The sequence below is a fragment of the Ixodes scapularis genome, unplaced genomic scaffold (genome assembly GCF_016920785.2).
Source record: "Ixodes scapularis isolate PalLabHiFi unplaced genomic scaffold, ASM1692078v2 PGA_scaffold5__190_contigs__length_132052651, whole genome shotgun sequence".
Classification (NCBI taxonomy): domain Eukaryota; kingdom Metazoa; phylum Arthropoda; class Arachnida; order Ixodida; family Ixodidae; genus Ixodes; species Ixodes scapularis.
This window is the reverse complement of record NW_024609880.1, coordinates 7,568,186-7,593,012: the sequence shown is the minus strand read 5'-3', so window position 1 is coordinate 7,593,012 and position 24,827 is coordinate 7,568,186. Positions and strand designations below refer to the sequence as shown.

At 44.8% G+C, this 24,827-nt stretch overlaps 1 protein-coding gene across 1 annotated transcript in view; it reads right to left on the bottom strand.

Annotated features, from left to right (window-relative positions):
• The window catches only part of LOC115333126 (retinol dehydrogenase 11), a 73,295-nt gene extending 52,247 nt beyond the window's left edge, over window positions 1-21,048 (bottom strand). The window contains exons 1-2 of the mRNA XM_040217355.1: window positions 20,844-21,048; window positions 5,317-5,553 (exon numbers count right to left, since the gene is read on the bottom strand). Coding sequence (XP_040073289.1) covers window positions 5,317-5,553; window positions 20,844-21,048 — 442 coding nt within the window. The remainder of the gene's footprint in view (window positions 1-5,316; window positions 5,554-20,843) is intronic.
• Window positions 21,049-24,827: the final 3,779 nt, after the last annotated feature.

The following is a 24,827-nucleotide window of genomic DNA, read 5'->3' as shown; positions in this document are numbered from 1 at the left end:
GCTGGAAGAGGGAACGTGGTCCCATGAATGGATTATCCGTGTCTGCGTTTGTGCGCGGAGGAGTCCGGCTTTGCAAGGGAGTGCGCGCTGACGACGAGGCGACCATGGGAAAATTCACTCAGGTGCAAGGTCATTCCAGTGGCGTCTCCAGTGGAACCTACACTTGAGTCAGAACTCACTAAAGGCACACATGAAAACAACAACAACCCTTGGAGTGTCCCCGTCTTTCACGGTTGCAGGTGTAGGAGCGGCGCCCGTGTGCATTACCCGATTAGGTCAATACCCGACCAAGGCTCGTTAAGCATCTCTGCGTTCGTCCGCGCCGGTGTTATGTTTTGGCTGCTCTCGCCGCCTTGACCCAAGGACGCCTGTGATGCAGTTTCTACGGCTGCCAAATATAAGTGGGTGGGAACTGAATGTGAGGGGGCCCCTTGTTCGTGAATATCACTTGATCTGTCAGCGTCTTATTTATTTCTGCGCTCAAACTTTTGTGATGAAAAAAAAATAGGATTAGATTTCGAAAGTAGTTAGTAATTTGAGTAGAAGTTACCTGAAAAACGTAGTTAAATTAAACTACTAATTACCCAAATAAAGTTGTAATTGAAAGTTACCAAGTTACTCGGAAATGTAGTTGAACTACAGTAGTTTGAGTAGAGTAGTTGAACTGCGTCCAACTCTGCTCGAGCCCAGTGTTGCGAAATGGGCACCCCCATTCCATTCCCATTCCATTCCGGGAATTAGAGTTTTCGATAATTCAATTCCTTTCAACTCCTAGGAATGGAGACATTGGGCCCATTCCCACTCCTGGAATGGATGAATTGTTCCATTCCATTCCTCTAATTCCTAAACGTAAAAAGTGGCACTTGACAGCTACATTGTGAATGTTGCCGGCATAAACAGCATAAAGCTGACATTATCAAACGCATAGACAAATGCAAAAAATGCTAAATGCCACAAAAAAACACTGATTTTACTAAGCTGATGGTGCTGGATTGCCTGGGGTGATTCGTAAAGGCCGCAGCGGCCAATCGCAACGTGAAACAAGGTATGCAGAGACTAAATTTAAAGGAAATGAGCGGGCATCCGCTAGCTTGCTTGTAACCCTAACCCAGTTTAATGTAAAACATATAACACAGAAAACAAGCATCAGAACAAAGACCAAGTAGAAGGCGGACTTACACGTAAAAATACAGTATATAAAAAAAAAAAAGACAAGCGTCGGAGCGAAGCGCAAGAGAAGAAAGAAGCGAATCTCGCTTTGTTTTAATGCCGAAGCAAACCCAGATTTTGCACTTCAAAGAAGTGCGCGCGGATGAACGTGGAAGGCAGCAGGGTTTGCCACCTGCTAAACAACGCTCCTCGAACTATAAGAAAACAACAACTGATCACCTTTCGGCGGCGTGCGAGTCAACGAGTTATCAGAGCTTTGCGACTGAGATGTGGGAGCAGTTGACACTGCTCCCACATCTCAGTCTGCGCGCGCGCGTGCAATCCCAATGCCGTCAAAAAAAAAAGGTAAGTAAAGAAGGACGATGAGGGGCCGTGCATGGCGGTTTTTTACTTTGCCGCTCCCTTCGTTTCTTTTACTTGGTGCTCGGTTTCTTGTTTCGCTCTCATGTAACGCCATTGAAGCCCGTCGCCTGCACTTCCATGGAAGGCGCCACCGCCACCCCCTCCCGCTCGCTCTTTGTTTGACGCTTGTTTTTTGTGTTGCATTTTTTGCGTATAAAGCGCGAAACACATGTGCGACGAAAACCTTCCGATCCGACGTGCGGACTGCCGGAATGACCTTGGGGGGAGAGGGTGTTCGTAGCATCGGAGAGCGTTGAAAACCCTCGCCTCCGACCGTCGTATTGCGCGGTCGGACGTCAGATCGAACAGTTTCGTCGTACACGTGTTTCGCGCTTAAGTCTGTTAGGGCTCCACGCGGGCTAGCAGTTTCCCGCTCATTTTACTTCTAAGTAACTGACTCGCTGACTGGCTCAGTCTAAATGCACGTAACGTAGCCCCCCCCCCCCCCCCCCTCCCACACACATACACAAAATAATAAAACAAAAATTAATAATGAACCTCGCCCATTCCATTCCGGGCCAAAGGCATCTAATTCTATTCCCATTCCATTCTCCTCAACGTTGCCGTCATTCCATTCCCATTCCATTCCGGGGTCGCGGAAATGCGGAATGATTCCAGAATCATTCCAATTCCGGAGTGGCAACTCCGCAACACTGCCGAGGCATGGGAAAAAAAGGCTCGCAGCCGGCTGCTTGCGGGGCGCGCCCCATCGAGTTGCCGGCCGCGTGCGGTCCGCAGGCCGCATGTTTGAGGTCAATGCCTTACAAAATTTAAAAAAAAAGAAGCCCATGACGTTTCTTTGCTCAATGCATTAACGATATACACGCAAATCTGAGGAACGTGGCCTCACGTCACGTCAGCGTGTCAAGTCGTGGTGCCAGAGGACATTGCGCGACGTGGTCACGCGACGGGATGCCACGCTACACCACGACTTGGCACTTGACATTACTAGGTCTTATCACGTTGTTAACACCGTGGGTTACGCGACAGCATGACATGACATATCTAGATGTCACGTGACAGAAATACGTGACACCTAGACATCACGTGAGACGGCGCACGTCATGGGACAAGGTGACTCATACAGAGGCGTCACGCTACATTTAGCGGGATGTTAGCCCGCCAAAAACTATAGACGGTAACAGGGTAAGAGTAAAGTGGAAGCTCGACCTACCTCTTTCCAGTTTAGCAGAGTGAACTTGATCTGGAGAGGAGGCGACCTCCTCTCGAGCATTCGCTTTGCTAATGTGGGAAAAGGTGGCAGGAGTATCCACTTTACTCTTAACCTGTCAACGACTTTGATAACTGGGAACAGTACGTATAAGGGCGACGGCTACGCGATTCCCAGGTTCGCTTCTGTGAAAGTACTGCTCCTGCAACTCGTCTTTGACTAAAGTTAGCGTCCTGTTCCTCCCCCCCCTCCCCCCCCCCCTCCTCTTCCTGCATCGAAAGTGTTCACGAGGGGGCAACGAACTGCGGCACAGGAGCCGGCACGTCATGCTAACGGATGTCGCAATCCCGGACAATTCGTCACAAAAATGCTGGCGAAAAAGGCGAACGGACGAAAAGGATGCGTTTGTCGAGGCATCCCATCTCGTGTCTGTCTTGCTGCGGAGCGACGTACAACAGAAAAGGCGTCTGGTGTCTGCGCCATGGCCAGGATCGTGACAGGCTACAGCATGGCACTTTTATGACGTTGTCAGGCGCGAGGGAACACATTGGAGAACGCGGAAAACGTCGGAGACGCGCTCCAGCGGTTCGATTTTGGTCAAAGTGAGAGCATATTTGGCTGCTGATTGGACGATGGAGCCGCACCTTGCACGAAATCAATCAGTGAGAGATTTTTCGACCCACTCGAGGGTTCAGAGTCGGGCGACAATTTGGTGAGAACGTGTCACCAACACTCGCGAGAAAGGGTCTCGCGGCTTCTCGGGTGCTTGTCCTTAACCCACCTGCGAATGTCAACTGGTTAACGAATGCAGAGCTACTTGAGATTCGGGAACGATGAGCGAGTTGTCAATAGCTTTGAACACAAAATAGGAGATGATCACAATTTCAATTTGCGTCCGATCTCACTTCCCCGCGACACTCGATCTGTAGCAGACGATCAACGTTTTTCTGGTCTGTTTCCACTCGACGAACAGTGTTTTCTTAACTATATTAGTCGCTGCAGGAGGGAGACAAAGCTGACAAAGGACAAACACATATCTCCAAACATTGCTCAGCGAATATGCCTCCTGCGCTAAAGCTTTGAACAAATTGAGACGCACTCATTTGGATTGTACTGGCTCACCTTATTTGGCCTTACACTAATTTTGGTGCCTTCGCTGAGCCTATTTCTTTCCGTGTACTGCTGAATAACTAAAAACCACCTCTTAAGTTCCGAAATCGTCTAAATTCAACGCTCCAAGACAATCGACAGCACCAAGATCGTGCCACCACACCCTAAGGAAAGGGTGTATATGTTACACCTTTCGTAACATATAAGACACCCCTATATTTCAGTTCGACGTAAAGCGCACTGACGTCAAATCTACGCCCCCAACTTTTACTAGAGGCTTGATGACGGTACAATATAACTAAGGTGACCAGATGTCACGTTTTGGCCGGGACAGTCCCGTTTTTGAGGTCCGCTTCTGCCGTCCCGTCTTTTTGTCCCAATAAAGAATCATATCCCGTTTTTCTCAAAAGTGCATAGTTACAAAATTTGCACCAAGCGAGTTATAGCAAACCGAAACTCGCTTTGAAACGAAATGAGTGCATGCAACTGAACAGCGAGTGTAATTGTTACATAGACCATATAGGGCTTAGTGTGTTATGGCAACGTTTTGAAAACGGAGCAGCTGTTGCATGAAATGGTTTCCCCCCAAACTCAATCTTTGCTACGCCCCCCCCCCCCCCCCCCCCCTCCTTTCCGCTGAATGTCCCGTTTTCCGCCTTGAGGATTATGGTCACCCTGGATATAACATTAAGCAGCTAAAGTACGTATCAAAGACTACAGAAAAAAACAAAAACACTGAGGTTTTGCAGTAGGGCCAAGGAAACACTGATTACTTTTTTTACAGTCAGTCACACGCACAAAAGTTATTTTAATAAGTTGTACAGCTCCGCAATCAATCCGCTCGTGAAAGTTGGTACCGTCGGTTCAATGTCAGTGCGCTGTCGAACTGAAGTTTTGGGGTGTATTGTATATATGGGACAAGGGGTGTAAGAATATACCTTTTTTTGTGTGTGTTCGCCGCTAGAGTACGAGTCTCTCAAATCTGGGTGGAGACGCCAAAATATTTGGCGCCCGACACTTTTAAACTTTGCCTTTTTACTTAGGAACGTGTGAAACGGCGCCTCTTGGCCACCGTGCTCTTGGCTGATGCTTTTTATGGAATAGCTTTGACTTGTGCTTCGACGGCGTTCGAATGATTTTGTTTTTGTATTTTCCTCATGATCGCGCTTTGCACCACCGCAGGCACGCCTCTTCAGTCTGACAGTTTGAGACGCTGAAGTTTGTATACTACCTAAAACGAGTCCTAACAAGTCCCTTTTCGCTGCGCCCTCTGGGCAGCGCAGGAGGTCTGTGGCGCTTTGTAGGAGACGAACCGCATTCTTCGCTCGCGTTAGCAAACAAACGCTTTCTCCACCCGCTCCACGAAAAGCATATAAATCTGGCTTACGCCCTTGCGCTGACCAAAATCGGACCCCACGCACTTTGCACTACCAAGAAGAGGTCCGCATGACGTGCCAGCTTACGCATTATGCCTGCATTGTTGATCAGCACGTCCAGTCGGTCCTCGCGCTCGAGGATGTCTTTGGCGAAACGTCTGACGGACTTGAGGGAGCACAAATCAAGTTGCATGCAGACAACCTGCTTGCCCGTGTCGCTTAGAATGTCCCGGGCGGCAAGCCTGGCCTTGTCCTGGTTCCTGCACGCCAAGATGACTCTCGCGTTCCTGCGTGCCAGGTCCTTGGCAGTCTCCTTGCCGATGCCTGCGGAAGAAAAACGCGCACTTTGTCAGAAGCATAGATTGTTTGGAGCAATACACGAAACTCGGACTACTTTCAATCTATCCGAGTCAAAAGCACTCAACTGTACGTATGGTAGCAGTAGCACAAAACTACCAAACCGCAACCTGTCTTTCGATTTAAAACACGTTCCATTTCTCTTTCTGGGGAAGTGCTCGTGTGACCGGGAAGGAAGCGGGGAGTTGAGGGGGCGGGGGGGGGAGGGGGGGGGGGGGGGAGGGGAGGGGATAGAGCCGCGAGCCGCACTTTAACACGCGAAGAGCCGTATACGGCTCTTGAGCCGCAGCTTGGCCACCCCTGGAATAGAAGTTCTTTTCTTCCCCATTTTTTTAACAATCAGCAAAAAATGTTGCTAACCAAAGCACGTCAAATTCGGTAACATACAAATCTCCCGCACACTTTTCTGTTAATAAAATTTATTAGCAGATGCGTGTTTCATAATATGTTTATCTTTATAACATTACGTCTGCAACAAGTAAACATTATTTTGGTTTTCTTCCATTCGCTTAGTACTAATTTCGCAACTACTACATAGGCTCCGCCGAAGACGGGACACGAGCCTTCGTTAGACCAAAAAAAACGGGACGTCAGAATGAGCCTCTAAAATGGGACTGTCCCGGCCAATAGGGGACGTCTGGTCCTTCGGACACTTAGCGGACACGTGCCAACAGGTCGAACTTGGTGGGTTTAGTTGTTTAGTTCCGCAGCATTTTGTTTTGTCTTTTGCCTCTAAGTAGAGCGTGGCGTTCAAATATTAGCGGTAAGCAAATACTTCCTATGATGATGCCTAAAGCTCGGGAGCCCAGTGATTGAAGGAGCGCCATTACAATATTTCTTTAATTGGCGACGCTAGAAATAGCTACGCTCTAAAGCCCCTTTTTAGCTGTGTTCAACCGCATAAACGCTACGCTTTGACCAACAAAATCTACCATTTTAGAAATACTTGACGCCGACAGGCGCAAAAAGGGGTTCAGGGGTCTTCAGGATGAAACAATGAGCTCATAGGAAATAGGGAAGAAGCGTCTTAGAACTAAAGCTTGAGAAATTACTTTAATTTAGTTATTAAACTACATTACTAATTAATTCGCCGAATACAAATAAAATACAATTAAATTACGTTACAACTTACCACGGCCTAAAATTAATTACTTACAATTACAAATGAAGATAAAATTTTGTGAAATGTCATCCTGGATCTCTTGAACGGTACATTATAAACAGTAAAGGCAATGCGGATATTGTTCGTAGTATCCCAAACCCGGTCCAGTATCCAGCATTACTAAAGTGTCTTCGATTCTCTGCACGCAGCCAATAGTACCATCTTCTTTTATTGTGTCAATCTCTGCATTCTATAGGGTGATACAAGGAGACGCCAGTCTCTTTAAATCGACCGAAAATTCGGTTTCTTAACCTATCGCGCTACGACTTTGTGCAGCGTTGCCCACAGATGGTGCATTTTTTTTTTTGTAAAATTTGCAAGGAGCGAACTTACCTGAGGAAAACGTAAAGAAAGAAAAAAGGCTTAGTTAGCTCCTATGGAAACGCAGCGACGCCAACGGTCTTCAAAGAGCACGGCGCCGTTTTGCGTGGGAGACAAGAGATGGGCGCAACGAACGCCGCCAACGAACGAGCATATGGCGCCGAGAGCCAGTGTCTTTAGCAGACAATCTTTTCGACTCAAAAGTGGCGCGCGTTGCGCAGGCGGCGACAGTCGCAGAAACAAAAACAGGCGCGGTAACAACAAAGGAACTGCAGTTCCTTGTCTGCTAAATACGCCTGCACTCGGCGTCGTCTGCTCATTCGTTGGCGGCAGTTGGCGTCGCGACCGCTTGCGCCATCTCGTCTCGCATGCGAAACGGCGCCGTGTTGTTTGAAGAGCGGTAACGTCGCTGCGTTTCCATAGGAGCTAAGCCTTTTTCTTGCTTTACTTTTTCCTCAGGTAAAGTCGCTCTTTGCAAATTTTACAAAAAAAAACAACAACAACAAAAACTGCACCATCTGTGGGCAACTTTGCACAAAGTCGTATCATGATAGGTTAAGAAACCAAATTTTCCGGTCGATTTAAAAAGCCTGGCGTCTCCTTGTATGACCCTGTAGATTCTTGGCTAGTTCTTAACTTGTTATCAACGGACAATGACAAAACCCATTCCAGAATGCCCCTGATCAAAAACAAAACAAAATTGTTTAATGATTTGGAGAAAAAAAAAGTCGGTCTCTGCAGCTTCCCTCCTGTATCAATTTCTTCTCTGCTCCTTTTTTGTAACAGTAGAGTATTACTGGTCGTGTGTGTGAGTGCTCGTCCTCTAGCTATTCGCGTCTCCAGCTCGTTGCGCGCCCTCCCGCGGTGCAAACGGGAAGAGCTCTAGTGAGGGTCCCCCGATTCTCCTGCTCAGCGGGCACGGCGGAACTGCACGCGATCATGGCCCGCCAAATGCCATTTCCAATCGTAATCAACACTATTCACTCTTCCAACGTAGTAGTGCTGCAGCCGGCATGCGATTGCACCTTATTGGAGAGTTTTAAGATTGCAAATAGAAGATTGCATTAGAGTTGTGCACGCGCGTCATCGTCAATGCGCCAATCCAAGACTGCAATTCTGGCCTCCGCGCACGCCCAGTGTGGAACGAGCAAAGCTAACGCAAACACACAGCGCTTGCGTTCGCTCGTATACGCAATACTGAAACTCACTACTGTTTCACCGGCTTCCAAAGCCGACGAAACGTGCTGCAGTGAGCAGACGTGCAAGAAGGTAGCGGTTTCTTCGAACTGGAAAGACTGAGTCTGGCAAAACGACGGCGCGTAAAAATGAAAGTAATTAAAAATTAGAAAAAAAAAACAAAACAAAAAAAACCGGTAATTTATAAAAAAATCTTTTTTTTTTTTTAATTTTATTTTTGGGCATTTGGTTTGGACGGATATTGACGGCGACTTTGGAAGTTTCGCCGATTGTCAAATGTCGCGATTTTGATAAAAAAATGTGCTTTACCCACAATTAATGTAATTTTACATAAATTTCTCACATCTATCAAGAATGTTTTCACTGGTTTTAGACTATTTTTATTTTATAACTTGATTGAAAATCACTGGTGCCAATTGCAGCATAAAAATGCTGCAATTGGCACCTGTGATGATAATTAGCACACTTTTGATTTTCATATTTGTTCGCGCGTTTGCAATTAGATCGTAAGCAACAAATTATATTAGAGCTTAAAAGATACGCCTTAAAATATCTAAATTTGATAATTATTATTATTATTAATACTAATCACGGCAATGTATGCCCCCAATTAACCGCACGATCACAAAAATACGCCATTTAACCAAGATAGTCTTTTCAGAAAGGTATCATTTTGTTTTATTTTTAGTATATGAGAAACTCTGGTATCGTTATCAAGATAGACATTCAAACACTGGATGCAATATAAAGTCCTATGCGTCACACGTTGCTCTAAAACACACGCACACTTCAGCTGTCTGACTCGGATCTTGTCTTTGGGTTATTGTAGTGAGAACAGCGTTTATTAATTGATATGTTTTGTGGACCTAATATAAAAATTGGATGTATTCTGATATTGTTGTGCTGGGAGTAATGTTAAAGCAATCAATGACCCTAATGCCAAAAACCTGTTAAAATTCTTTCTTTACCCCAGTCTCAGGTTGATTCAAGATGATTAATATTCACCAGCTCGCCTGCACCCTTACAATTTTTTTTTTACGTTCATTATTTCAGATGGCAATTATCTGAGCGAGAAAGTGCAGCCAGAACGTACAAGTTTAAGCACTGCTTTTTTCAACAACTACAATATACTATATTACCTCTAAGGTGTATGAAAGACCGTGTCTTTAAAGGGACACTGTAATCTCCAAAGTATTTTGAAGTGCCTGAATCGAACATGCATGTCACAAAATAAAGTTTCAGTGAACAACTTCTTTAACGGAATAATTATGTTGTGAGACACATCTTGAGTTATGAAAGAATCCGTAATTAAGACCTACACTGAGAAATTGAATTCAAAATAGAGGTTAGTTTCGGTTTTGCTCCAGATTTATAATGTGCCTCATGGCGTAAATCTACGCTAAACACCGTTTTTGTTTTCAGGATAAAGAGGTGAGCTAGCTATCTTATTACCAGAAATAATTTGTGTCGCTCAGTGAAGCCAGCTCACTGGACAGGCTCACCAGCGGCAACCGTCTCCAACCCTCACTTTAACCGCCATTTTGAAAAACGAGTGGCGCCACCTATAGCGAGTTGGATTCGCGAATTGTATACGCTTCCAACAACCTACATTATGCGTTGTGTTCAAGATGTGTCTCTCAATGACTAAGGGCCGGTTGCACCAACGTCGCTTAGCGCAAAGCGGAGCTTAGCCGGGAACTTAAGCTTAGCTTCGGTTTCGTTCGGTTGCACCAAACTCGCTTATCGCTAAACCTAGCACTAAACTACGCTTAACTTAAGCGCCCAACATTGGGCGCTTTGCTTCTGGTTGTTTCTTAATCCTGGATTAAAAACATGGCGGCTGGTTTGTCACGGTCGACGCGGTGGACGAAATTGGTTGTGCAAAGTGTTTTAGGCTACATCAGCGTGAAAGTCTCGACAAAATGACTTTCGATTGTGACAAGGATGCAAAATATTGTCGCGTGAAGTGTTGATCGACCCCTGTTTTTTTTATGTTGGCTCCCCACTTTCAGGGCGTGTTAGCCCTAACCGAGAAACGTACGGAGCTGTGGGGCTCACATCTGTATTCCCGTTGGTTCTTCTGTCAACGAGCTTATTCGTATGTACTTACTAATTTTCGCATAGCTGTAACGTATTGTTATTTACCACCTTGTTTATTTACACTTGCAGCGCGTATCCTTCAATCTGATCAGCGCGTTGAATAGTGGCAGTACATGATCTCGGCGATCAGCTGATTGTCGACACCTCTGCCATTTGCATTAGATTGCGGCGCTTTTAAGTAATAAAACAGCGAAAATTCAATTTCTTTCGTTTTCTGAGTTTTGAGACAATCTTCAGTGAATTTTCCTTATCTCGCGAGTAGAATCTTGGCTTCAGAAAACTGTATCGTTCCATAACTGTAACTTTTTTGGTGATCGCATTTTTTTTTATATACTTTGCTTTATATCTTTCATTCGTTTCCCGAGAACGAGATACTGTTGTTTCCGAGTTGTGCTCTGTGATGGTGTTTTCCGTTTAATTTTGTCGTTTGTTGTCATTGTGACTATGGTTGAGACTATATACCGGAACACGTTTTCAATAAAATTCAGTTGAAAGTTGCGCCTTGTTGTGTCCTCCGTAACTTTTTTGGTGATCGCGATTTTTTAGGAATATTTTGCTTTATATCTTTCATTCGTGGCGACGACCAATCGTAACGACTACTATGTTAGATTCGGTCATTGCTGTATCGGGGCAGGCTGGGGCAGGTGATGCGAAGAGACGACCGTTCTTATCGGCGCGATGTGATGTACTAGTGGGAGTTTTTTTTTTTTTTTTTTTCTGAACTCGACAGTGTGAAACTGAAGTCCGTTTGAGGCTGCAGCGGATGTTCAACGACGGTACAGTGCAGTTCTGTCACCTTGCTGATAGCAACGAGTACCGTCGATGCAAGGTCTCGTGACCTGACCTCTCGACGACTTCTATTCGACGATTTCCGGGCATTTTTGCAGCTGCCGTGGCGAGTTCGTCACTGTTTTGAACTTCATCGGTCTCAGGCTTGACTTGGTTTTAGTAGTCATCTTACCTGCCTACTTATATCCATGATGTTTTGTTTTCAGCGATGTAGTGAGTAGAGTGTCCTTCTCGCGTTCGGTGAGTTTTGGGGCCCCCGATGGCTCCTTCGCCTCAAAATGTGAGCACGAAAACTACTACCACTGTCAAAATATCCTGTTATCAACCGATATTAAACACACAATCACAGATGTAAAGAGCATTCGTGTTTATTTGAAGCTTTGACTTCTGTTATTGCAAGTTAAACGAAAAAATGATTGAATTTGGAGACCTTTAATTTGTTACTCACCGAAGAAATACAGCCAAAAGCAGACGCCGACGACGACTACTACGGCAGTTTTTCTTCTTTTTTTTTTTTTGTTTACATCACGTGATTCCTCTCCGCCAATCGTATTCGTCGCTCTGAGCGTTCCCTAGTTTGCTCTGTTTGTCCCTAGATTCCCTACGCAAATCCAGCGTTTAGCTAGGGGCGCGTCTGTAAAGCCGGCTTAACCTTGGTGCAACCGGAATTTAAACCCGTGCTTACCTAAGCTCGGTTTAGGGCGCTAAGCCGGCTTAGGAAAGCGCCGCTTTGGGTTAAGATAAGCGACGTTGGTGCAACCGGCCCTAAGAGTCGAGTCACGTAATCCATTTTTGTTTCGCTTTTCGTTCGCCCGCTGCAATTTTCTAGACGCTGTATTAGAAAAATGCGGTAATTTCAGCAGGGGCAGAAATCAATTAAAAATATTTGGACAATATAAAAATTGAGCATAAAACTGTCTCTAAAAAGCTCAAAATTGTAATTTCATAATGAGTTTGCAGCATAAATGTGAGTTTTAAAGAGGGACATTATCTATGGTAGAACAATAAAAGATTATCGAATATTTACGTTTAATAATTTTAATCTTTATAAACGATCAATACAGAAAGTGTGAAGAAAAAATATCCAAACGGGTTTTTGAAAAAATGAATCTCACCAATCTCTACAAACACCGCATTCCTGTGGTTTGTTGATGGGAGACGGTGCGCTACTTGCCCACATCCCATCACGCATGCGCGGCGCGGGTAACGTCCGCTAGGGGCGCTGCGCTTCGCCTGGAAACTTGAGTTGGTGTATGCGTGTAGAAATTGAGGAAGTGAAGGAAAGGAATGCCCACGGGGGCGACAAAACGCCTAGGTGTGGTTGGAATGATTAGTAGGTTTAACCCAACCATAGCCTCCTCTCTAGTCACGAAGCCTGGCAGTTCGACGACAGAGCCATAGAGTGCCCGGTCGCAGATTTGCAGCGCGAGGATCTGGTAGCACGGAGCATCAAAGAGCCATTTCTCGAGAAACCTGGACGTCAGCGCACAGCTTTTGCAGCGGCGAGGACCCGAAACACGCTTGTTCGCTCGGGAGAAGTGTGTTTCGGCGTCTTCCCGCAGTCACTTGGCTCTCATCTCATCCGTTGTCTGCCGCTCCACCTTTTACATTTCGGCGGCCGCTTCTGGTGGCGATCTGCGAGCCCTTGTCAATATATAGGAGGCTATGACCCAACGCTAGCTGCTTTTGTCTCTACTCGCTCTTCGAACATGATCGAACGCCGAACGCCGGCGTCCGGCTTTTGGCTTTAACGTGTTTGAACTTTGAAGACAAAGAGCAACTAGCTGCGTAATCATTCCAACCGGAGCTCGGCGTTCCGACGTCCCCGCCCGCTCCCAGCTTTGTATTTTAACTTTGTACTGGGCCACTAAACTCGTCAAACACAAAGTTGCGGCCGAAGTTGACGGAGCGCACCAATTGGCTTATCACGAGGATGAATTGGCGCTTTTTTCGCCGACGTCAATTGGCGCACTACGAGTACTTTGAGCTTCAACTTTGTGTTTGACGAGTTTAGGATCCCAGGTTATAAAGTTGGCCTGTAAGGTTCAATTCATACAGAAAAGAGGGTGACGTAAAAGTGACTGCCGAGCAGCTGTCAGTTCTCAAGCATTTAGAAGCAACGTGTCCTGGTGGAGACACGCGGCCATTGAGGCTTAATAACTTCCCGCTCTCCAAACATATACGATATACCCCCACCATGCAATTATTCTCTCTAATGCAGACCTGGCGTGATACGCACCCTGCAGGAAGAGACAGTGATCCTGTAAAGGTCAATTTATCGCTTCCGACTAGTGACTTTTCTGGCATTATTATGGCCTTTCATTACCACAATGTTTACCATTGATGGCATGCGATCAGTTAACATGTTCAAAACTAACCACACGTCTAATCTCTCTCTCTCTATATATATATATATATATATATATATATATATATATATATATATATATATATATATATATGTATGAAAGGGGTGGAGATTAATAATTTTTATTTTCGAGGCTTGGACTGGGTGATGTCCTTTTGTCGCATTCCAGATTAGGCAGGAAAAGTGTGGTGTACTAGGAAATTGTGTGACGATTCAGCCATAAGACAAACAAAAGCACAGTAAGGCACATTGCACCATAGCGGTAGGTATTTTAAGAATAAAATGAGTAAATCAAACAGCTAATGCGCTATATAGGTGGCGACTTATTTTAAATAGTGCGTCGCCAAAGGGATTTACAGAGGCTCTCTTTGGCTAGGGCCAATGCTACTGTACCTTCCACCCGCCGGTGTCATCGGCATTGGACTGATATCTCTACTATTTTCGGAATAACTGGCCTTTACCCTTTCCGTTACCTTATTTAGTGTCGCGAGATTCGGGATAGTTATTGGGAAATTGGTAAGGGAAAATGATGCCAAAACCTATATTCAAGCACACCCGCGCTTTTCATTGCCGTGACGTCAGGGGAAGACAGGCTTGCCGTTCTTGCGGGTAGTCTAAAAATGGACCATGCTGGCCTTTTGTTTCGTTCTTCTGCGCAGGTGCTGAAGTGAGATTCAAAATAATTTATTTGACACCATGTAAGTGTCTGTAATCAGTTGGGTACAAAGTCTACAGTCCAAAGAGTGAATGCCTGCCTTCCGCCCACATGCACGTTTTCATTGTCGCCAGTAGGGACTTTCACTTTGAAAAACACGGTGAGTGCCAAAATTGTGGATTCCATAACTTCGCGAAAAAAAAATGTTTGGCCCAATTTTTGGATTACTATTTCAGAAATGTTCGTTGGTGTGTTTAGCAAATTTTCAGGCAAATCGGGGACCACTAAGAATACACCGGAGCCTCAGTTCCACTGATGCCTTATTTCGGCACCAAGATTAAATTATCTGGACGTTCTATTTCAAACTTGTTATCCTTTCGTCTGGAATTGTCAGCTTGATTGAGCGTTTTAGGTGGGCTTAGTAAAGGTTATTTTCGATGTTCTTTGACGATGGATGTTTCGTCACTGGGAGCTTTTCGTTGATGAGCCTCCTGACGTCCAGCAATTATGCTTGTACTCGTGACTTCACTGGGAGACCACCAAACCACTAAGACGTTCGTAAAGAATAACAATGATTTAATAAAATAATACAAAAATGTTTAACTAGGCAAGGCTACAAATTAATAAAATAGTGCAAGATATCGGCGCACACGCTGCCGGAGCGTGGTTAGGAGGGTGCTGCTGGGAATTCGTCTCCGTCCACCACCACACTCAGACTAACGAATTCTTGCACGCAACAACCAGAGCAGGCAGAAAGACACTTCCTAGAAGTGCGCAAACAAAGTCCCGGTTCAAAACGTTGAGGGTTCGTGACTGGTTGCGGGGTTGTCGCTGTAAATCGAGACGAGCCCTACGCTCCGCTCGAAAACACTGTATACGACCGGCTCCAGATGGCCCTCCACCCTGCGGGAGGTTGCGGGGTCTGTAGCGGGTTCCTTTCACGGAGACTCACTCTCGTTATCTGGCGTCGTCCTGCTGTTTACTATAAAACTGTACTTGTGAATTGAAAAGAAATGGGGTTCGCCTCCGCAACCCTTGATTTTCAGTTTGGCTGGAAGTTTGATCAGTTTGGCTTAGACATCTAAATGCGGGCGAATGACTGATGAAGTCTTTTGCTGCTCAGTCGAGCCGCGAGTTTCAGCTAGATAAGTCATCTATTCATCCTTTATTCCCCACACTGTTTTACTTCAGCAGCTCGAGTCGGAGCAGTGCCTCCTATATAAGTTACACTATGCCTGTCAGCTTCTCTCCAAGACGTCTCCAGGCTCGATGCTTCACCTCACAAAACGCATGTACAGCTAGGTAGCGCCGCCTGGCGGACGTTCGTTTTACCTAGTTTTCTAGCATGTTGTATTTACCTTATTATTGAAGATATATCATATATATGTTATTTTAACAACATGCCGAACACTGTTCTGGATGTGACCGCCCTGATTGAAAGGAGTTTCGCCGAGAACAAATACAAAACTACGAAACAAGCGCGGCCAGGCTTCGCTTTTGCAGCGCGAACGCGGGGAACACTTGGCCGCGTGAACGTCTGCTTCTACGGCAGTTTGGGGCTTTGGCGGTCACCTTGCATCGCGCGCATAGAAATAGTTGGCGCCGGGTAGTGTGCGAGTGAAAAGGTAGGAAAATAAGAAGTAATATTCCGTTGAAAACGGCGAGCTGGTTCCGAGCTGCCAGTCAAAAACATTTAGATTTCTTGCTGTCGGTGCTGCTGGGGCGACATCATTGAACCTCCTACGGAAGAGATTGTTGGCTTCACTACATGGGAGGTTTGTATGCCTAGGTGGCCCCACCACACGGCGACCACACGTACTATTTGCCCTCTCCCTTCCGCCTGCCAGTGCTCGGAGCTGACAGGCATAGTGTAACTTATATAGGAGGCACTGGTCGGAGTTTCAAAGCTCGTGCACCTTATATAGATAGCTCCACGGCCCATGAAAGTTATATTTGTCTGAGGCATATTAAGTTCAGCGTTGGTGTTGCTTGTCTCGTCGAGCTACTTGCCAACCACAACTCAATTCTGCAAAATTAAAGGGAACTAGTTAACCAAAGGCAATCAGTCGCAAGCAATTGTGACTACTGTGTGACTAGGAGTCTAAACTATGCGATCTTACTGATTTAAAACTAAGTAACCAAAGCAAACTGCCATAAGGTAAATTCGGCAAATTAAACTTTGTGGGCACCCCCAGGGCACCACAGTCCAGTCGCCGCAGTAACCAGCCACCAGGTTGCGCGCCGGGAGGAGCAACGCTAGCGCGACGCCTGTGCCATTCAGGGGGGTGGGGGGGGGGGGGGGGGGGTGTTGTTCCGGACCGCGGATGCAAAAGGACACCACCAGGAGTCCCCAGGAGTCTTGCGGGCCGAGGCCGGCCATGGACAGCGGCAGTTCAACTCTTTCGTGTTACATTATTCGTTCGTTATTATAACATTAAATGTAGTTCCTTGTTTTGGAAACCATGGCTCCGCGTCGTTCCTTTAGGTTAGATATGCAGCAACGCACTTTTCCACAGCTTTGAATGTATAGCTGAAATTCTCAGCTAAAAAGAGCAGTTGAAGGTTCTCTTGCCCATTTCACTCGCATTAGAATGCATACAGCTAACTAAAATTTGCATCAAAACTGAAATTAAGCCTATTCGGAAAGTTAAAAGTAAGAATTGACTCAAATTAGCACCTCCAGCCGTCTTGAAACTCCTAGCCGAATCGAGGATGCAGAAAATGAAGACTTTAACTGCGTACGCATATGAACCAGAGTATCGCACAAAGAATAGGCAAATTACTTTTAAAAATGTATTTATATACAAATACAAAATACCTTACCAAAATATATTTTGCGAATATACAATTACGTACTGTACTTCAGTCGTGAGAACGCTGAAAGATAGTATGTAATATTATTCATTTCCCAGCCTGCTCTCTCGTTTCGTTTCTTGCCCAGAAAAAAACGAATGTGTTGTGCATTGGGTAGCGAAGCACAAAGCACTAAATGCATTTTAAACACGCTTTCAGTACATTCTTGCAATATGTGATAATGGACAGTCACTTTATATATATATATATATGGGTGATTTCATCTCAAGTAAGGCACGGATTTTGGGTCGAATTTTTAATTTTGTCAAAAAGATATATGATTTGGGGCAATTCCTATAATAAAAGAAGACACAAACGGCAATTTTGTCGGAGTTTTTATTCTTAAGTTATGGACCGTTGAAGCGGCCAAGGTGGAAACTGACGTTTTTCCAGCTTATCGGAGGCGCCATATTTCACTCCATCCCTTTTTCCTACTTTTTACGCTAAATTAATATAACTTATTGGGAACACTCTAGACATAGGATTTTTCATGCTAATTAAGCCTCTAGGTCATAGCGTTTTTAATGATTCTTTCTATTTGTCAAACCGGCCCTCTGCGGCGATATTTGACGAAGTTCAGTGAGCCGTGCTGTGTGACCTAATCAACATATTTTTATGATTTTTATATCAACGTAAAGCTCAAATTAAGCTCTTTCTTTTGAATATAATTGCAATATATTGAGGTAAGTATATAATGCGCTACATGGTGCCTGAAAAACGAAAATTTCGAAAAACTGGCATGTTTGAAGTCAATTTTCTAAAAAAAGACACTTTTATTTCTTTTATTTTTATTCACAGTTAGTTAATATAGCAGTTTATCAAAAACTACCAACAGAAATTGTAATATATTGTTTGTACGGCCGCTATTAAGACTCGAATCTCATGCTATATGAGCGTTTTGAATGGGACTTTGCACAGGCGTTCTGCAGAGCAGAATTCTGGCCTACGTAAAGGTTTTTTTATTTATCGTTAGCAGTTACCTCAATATCCGACCATAAACATTAATAAAATTTGGAGTAGTGTACTTAAAAAAATTTACTTCAAAGTCCGTATCCATAAGTGCGGGCGTAGCGCTTACTTCCTCCCAATACGGGGAAATGCAGATGGTTAGAGAATTCCTCTAAGGCATTTTGCTTTTGGCTTTGAGTTTGAAATACCGGACTTGACATGTAATTGTCATATTTTCTTATGTCAAACAGATATGCAGTGCATATACATATGTACGATTTAGTATCTGACGCTTAGGAAGTATGGTTTATTTTGTGCGCGTACGGACTCTCGTAAAATTACAAGCATTTCGTGGCGTGTAAGGCTTCAAACGTGTTAGTCATGTGTTTAGGTTTCATTTCTATTTTCTGTGATTCATGCCGGGTTACTTAGACTTTTCCCTCTTGACTTAAGTTTGTCCGAGAGTCTAGATGTTACCTATCTTCTCCGTCAATACATAGGGTGAAGCTCACACACCTTGCAAATCACGCCAGTGCCAAGTAAATATATATTCTTAGGATAAATATTGTTGCTCCACTGGCTTTTACGGTCAAATATTGAGGTAAGTACTAACATTAAATGGAAAACCTTACATAGGTCTAAATTCTGCTCAGCTGAGCGTCTATGCGAAGTCCCGTTCAAACCTCACACAGCACGAGATTCGAGTACGAATAGCGGCCATACAAACAATATATTACAATTTACGTTGGTAGGTCCCGGCAGACTACTATATTACCTAACTGTAAGTAACAAAATGAAAGCAATAAAATGTTGGTTTTTTCAGAAAATCGACATCAAACTTGCAAGTTTTTCTAAAGAGAGACTTGCTAGTTCTAAGTCGATTTTCTATAAAAAATTTACCTTATATTTATTTCATTTTTTATTTACAGTTCGGTAGTATAGTGGTTTGCCGGGACCTACCAACAGAAGTTATAATAGAGTGTTTGTATGGCCGCTATTGGGACTCGAATCTCGTGCTGTGAGAGTTTTGAACGGGACTTCGCACAGACGCTCATCTGAGCAGAATTCTGACCTATGTAATGTTTTCTATTTAATGTTAGAACTTACCTCAATATCTGAGCTTAAAAGCCAGTGAAGCAACACAATATTTATCCTAAGAATATTTATTTACTTGCACTGACGTGATTTGCACGGTGTGTGCAGCTTCGCCCTATGTATTGACGGAGAAGAAACGTAACATCTAAACTCTCGGACAAACTTAAGTCAAGAGGAAAAAGTCTAAGTAACCCGGCATGAATCACTGAAAATAGAAATGAAACCTAAACACATGTCTAACACGTTTGAAGCCTTACACGCTACGAAATGCTTGTTATTTTACGAAAGAACCCGTACGCGCAAAAAATAGCGAGTTCTAGAATAGGGGCCCCAAACCTTTGGGTGCCCCAAGCAGGTCAGGACATCGCAATGGGCATGCGCAGAAGTTCTGCGCATAAGCAGTGGGACGCCCCAAGCTGTTTGGGGCACCCAAAACTGTGGGGCCCCCTATTCTAAAACTCGCTAAAAAAACGTACTTCCTATGCGTCAGATACTAAATCGTACATATGTATATGCACTGCAAATCTGTTTAAAATAAGAAAATATGACAATTACATGTCAAGTTCGGTATTTCAAACTCAAAGCCGGAAGCAAAAGGCCTTAAGGAATTCTCTTACGATCTGCATTCCCCCATATTGGGAGGAAGTAAGCGCTACACCCGCACTTGTGGATACGAACTTCGAAGCAAATTTTTTTTTTTAATAACACTACTCCAAATTTTATTAATGTTTATGGTCGGATGTTGAGGTAACTGCCAACGATAAAGCGAAAACCTTACATAAGCCAAAATTCTGCTCAGCAGAGCGCCTGTACGAAGTCCCGTTCAAAACGCTCATAGCACGAGGTTCGAGTCATAATAGCGGCCATACAAACAATATATTACTATTTCTGTTTGTAGTTTCTGATAGACTGTTATATTAACTAACTGTGAATAAAAAATGAAAGAAATAAAAAGTGGGTGTTTTTAGAAAATCGATTCCAAACTTGCCAGTTTTTCGAAATTTTCGTTTTCCAGGCACATGCACGCATTATATATTTATTGCAAAATATTGAAATTATACTCAAAGGGAAGAGCTTAATTGGAGCTTTACGGTGATATAAAGATCATAAAAATATGTTGATTAGATCACACAGCACAGTTTGCTGAACTTCGTCAAATATCGTCGCAGAGAGCCGGTTTGACAAATAAAAAAAATCATTAAAAATGCTATGACCTAGACGCTTAATTAGCATGAAAAGGCCTGTGTCTAGAGTGTTCCCAAAAGTTATATTGATGTAGCGTAAAAAGTAGGGGAAAGGGATGGAGTGAAATATGGCACCTCCGATAAGCTGGAAAAACGTCAGTTTCCACCTTGGCCGCTTCAACGGTCTATAACTTTGAGAACAAAAAATCCGATGACATTGCCGTTTGCGTCTTCTATTATAGGAATCGCCCGAAAACACATATTTTTTACGTCAAAATTAAAAATTTGACCCGAAATCCGTGCCTGAGTTGAGATGAAATCACCCATATATAAATTATTTCCTTATATTTGGCTGGTGCCTATCGGGATCACCTGCCAGTCGTTAAAGACGCTCTGGCTGCATGATGCTGAGTTAGTGTTCGAAGTTTAGGTTCCAAACTCCGACAAATCGAAAGCAGATGGAAATTGTGAATACCACAGTCACAGCATTAAAGCAGAAGGAGAGTTTTCTTCGCTCATATTGTTCAATACTGCAATATAACTTCAAATGCCCTTCCTCCCCGACACAGGAGGAGACGTTCTCACCTGCATTGGCCCCGGTGATGACTACAGTCTTGCCGGACATGTCCCTCGTGGAGGTGCATCGTCCGACCGTAGCCAGTACGTAGACCTTCAATAGGAACAATGCGATGCCCGCGGCTGGCACAAGGCACGCCAGAAGCCACAGGCCATAGCCGTTGTTCCAGGAGACCGGGTTTCCAGGATCGACCAGATCCTCCGCGCGCGTCATCGCTGCACAGCACTCTTTCCGAGAGCAAAGCCGGCTCCGAAAAGGGAACGCGATGACCGCCGTGCCCCCTCTACGACAGGAGGTCACGCCGAAGACACGGACCGCAACTCGTCCCGTTCTCTGGGCTGATCCAAGGTAATCCTGTGACGTTTTGTTGCTTATTGCCGTGCGTCGTCGTTGTTTGGTGTTTTCCGCTTACGGAAGAAAACCTTCAAGGGCTGCCCTCAATCGGTTTTCGTTGTGTGTTTATACAGCTTAGACAATAATTGTATACGGTATCTATGTCTTCGATTGACTTTTGCAGCACGCCGCCTCTCTCGGGGTTTACGTGGGCCTGAGCAAGACCATCTAGACTGACTCAAGGCCCCGTCCAGTGACTCCGTGACGTCACGCTATTTGTCCCGTCTGCGGGTTGTCGCGCTGTTAAATATTTACTTTTAATTTTATTTCGTAATGGTGCATTATTTTGGATTCTTCATTTGTTTGACTGCGGTGGGCCAACGTTTGTTAATCACGTTTTTTCTTCTGGGGTATCGAAAACGGACTTCTACAAGTTACTTTTTGTTTTTGCCGAGTACTTTGGTTTTCTTTTTGCGTTTTACTTTTACTCGAGTTTTCAGTTCACATAACCAAAAGGGAAGCCTTTTCTATACACCGACACGCGGGCTTGACGTCACGGAGCTGCGGCGGCGCTGCGATCGCGCCGGAGCCGGGGGGTGTGGGCAAAAGCGCGCACGTTTCGCATGGGCGTCATAGCATTTCAGCATGCCGCGAAGCTGCGTTGCCGTTAATTGCACCGAAATGTACAAGAAAAGCAGTGGAGTGAGTTTCGACAAGTTCCCGGCAGACTCTGAAACGCATAGAAGGTGGATAATATCTGTGGATCGAAAAGAATGGTCGCCTCGCACGAACGACTGTTTGTGCGGCAAACACTTTCTTGGAGGCAAGTGCGGCTTCCATTTCAATCTCCGTCCCGAGGCTTGCCTATGTGCAGGGAAACCGTTGTCTGATCGAGACCACCCGGATTTTGTTTCCACGGTGTTCGCGCACAGCGCACCCGGGCACCCCCCAAGCGCTCGTCGGAGGCTCGCTACGCCCGTGCTACCGTGCAGAAGGGGATCGACGACAGAACGGCAGTGTTGTAGGCGTTACAAAAAAAAAAAAAAGTAACGAAATACGTTACTCGTTACTTGCAAATAAAAGGTACGCGTTACTGAGCTACGTTATCTAAAAATAAAAGAACGCGTTGCCGCTACCGATAAACAGTAAGGCACGTTACTTCTGCGTTACTTTTCTAAATTATGATGTAACACATTTTACGGTTTTGACGATACAGGTCATATATCAAGAAACATTATGTTCATGCAGAAACTGAACATAATTACTTTAGCTCTTTTCACGGTTTCACTTAAATACTTACGAGAAAAAACGCAAAGAAAAACATGGCTTGACGCCTAAAACACGGAAACAATTGAAGTGTAATTTCTTTAAGACTTGGGAAGTAGTAAAGACTAACGTAATACTTGAAATAGTAACATAAGTACGTTACCCGTTACTGTGCCGAAAACGTAACGAGTAGGGTACTACGTTACTGAAAGAAGTAACGCGTTCCTGGTAACGCCGTTACTTGTAACCTGTTACCGTCAAGAGTGCAGAACGGACAGACCTTTATTGGTTGTAATGCCTTGTGGTCATGAGGGTATGAAAAATATCATACCTTGACTTGAAGACGCTCTGTGTATTTAATCAATTAATGAATACACACACTTCCGCAGACCCACAGTCTGCTGATCCCGCCGGCAGTGCGGAAACCGACTCGATGTAATCGTAGACCTCGAGAGACTTGTACGCCTGCACCGTGTCGGCCGTGAACTGGCTTGGCGAAAAAACTAAATAAACGACGACCTGAGCCGTTGACGTCCGTGGCAGCAACTTTACGTCGGAAGTCCAGCAGGTCTTGTTTACGGCGTACGGATCCTCGTAGGCAACGCCGTCCACGCACAGTTTGCTCCGATACCGCTACCGTTCAGGCTCGGGCAACGAGCTCAAATAGTCGGGCATAGCATACGACATACGTTATGAGGAAATACGACGGACAAATAAAGATACAAGCGTCCCTACAACGTCAACAACGAGCGCACGCCATAGAGCGCAATGGCGAAAACACGGACAGCCGGGCTGCTTTTGCCCACATAGCTACCGCGCATGCGCGGCCTTCCGGCCGTGTTGGTAAACAGAGCCGCTCCGCGTGTCGGTCTATATCTTGATTTGCTCTCCATTACTGTTACTCTTAGAGGAATGCTTCAATCACCATAATATCAGTATTTGAGTGGTTCAGTAGTTTGTTTTTCGAAGAAAATATCGTCAGGCGTTTGAAAGGACCATAACCCCTAATTAATAAATCCTGAGCGTCGATTAATTTAGATTTTCTAAAAAATGTGGTCCCGAAAAAAAAACCTGTAGCATATAATGAACTACTGTATTTGCTGGAGCAGTATTCTGTATTCATTCAAACAACTGGAGGACTGGACTTAAACAAGCGACGGAGTCATAATGCACACGCGTTTTTATTGCAGGCAGGGCTCCCAAGTACCAACTTGCATGCTTAATTTCTTTTAGCGTCAGCGCCTTTCTTGCAGCAGCCTTTTATTTTTAGTTTTCTCTTGAATATGATTGGTTCTTTAATTTAGAAAATTTACTCATCACTACCTGCGTTTACATTAATCCACGGTAGCGCATCGAATTAAGAGGGAGCCAATCCGACCTGTCTCGAAGCCGTCCCATGAGTTTATGGCTTCTTCGTGGCTGTCAACCCACCGAAGGGAAGTATCCTTGAGGGCAAACACGACATTGGCGAGCTTAAATGAGTCATCCCACCCGTTGTGCTGGCTTACCCGTTCATAGCCACTCCTCCACGTCTGAGTCAGGACATCCCGTGAACATCAGAGGGGCCCGCTGGCGGTGTTTGATGATCACAGTGGTGATCATCAAATCGCGTTTCTTTGTTCATCGGGCATGGCGAGTGGACGGGCAATGCGTTCGCTACGAATTTCTCTCCAGGTCTTGACGGCGATTGCGAGAGGTAAGGAGCCGCAGACCTCGACCAATCTGTCAGGCTCTTGGTGAATTGATGAGTTTACTACAAGGAAGAGAGATTGACGATGATGGTGTCGCCAGTACAATCGTTGGAGGAATCGTCCGAGCACACCTCGAACGTTTCCGCTGCTGCCTGAGATGCGCGGGGCTTTTTGGTTGAGCCCCACTTCTTCTCTCTTCCTAATATATATATATATATATAACGGGCGTGGTGGCGGGAGGCCGATGGCGTGGGTATATAAATGAGAGAAAATCGTCCGTTACTGCAGTTTTCCAATTGAGGAAAACAGCAACAACGGACGATTTATTCTTCGACGTTTCGGCCGAAGTCCTGCCTTCGTCAGGACTCCAGCCAAAACGTCCAAGAATAAATCGTCCTCTGTTGCTGTTTCCACAAAGGGTTCTTTCTTCTCAGTTATATATATATATATATATATATATATATATATATATATATATATATAGAGAGAGAGAGAGAGAGAGAGAGAGAGGAGAGAGAGAGAGAAAGACAGAGAGAGAAAAACGTAGCGCGGGATGACGAAAAGTATATACGGAAGAAAACGCACCTGAGACGGTTGGAGTTTTTAAAACATATTATTCGTAAAGTTGGTCGACGTTTCGACCTGAGCCAGGCCTTCTGCAAGACTGGCTGCCAAAATCGGTCACAGATCTATTTTCGCTTT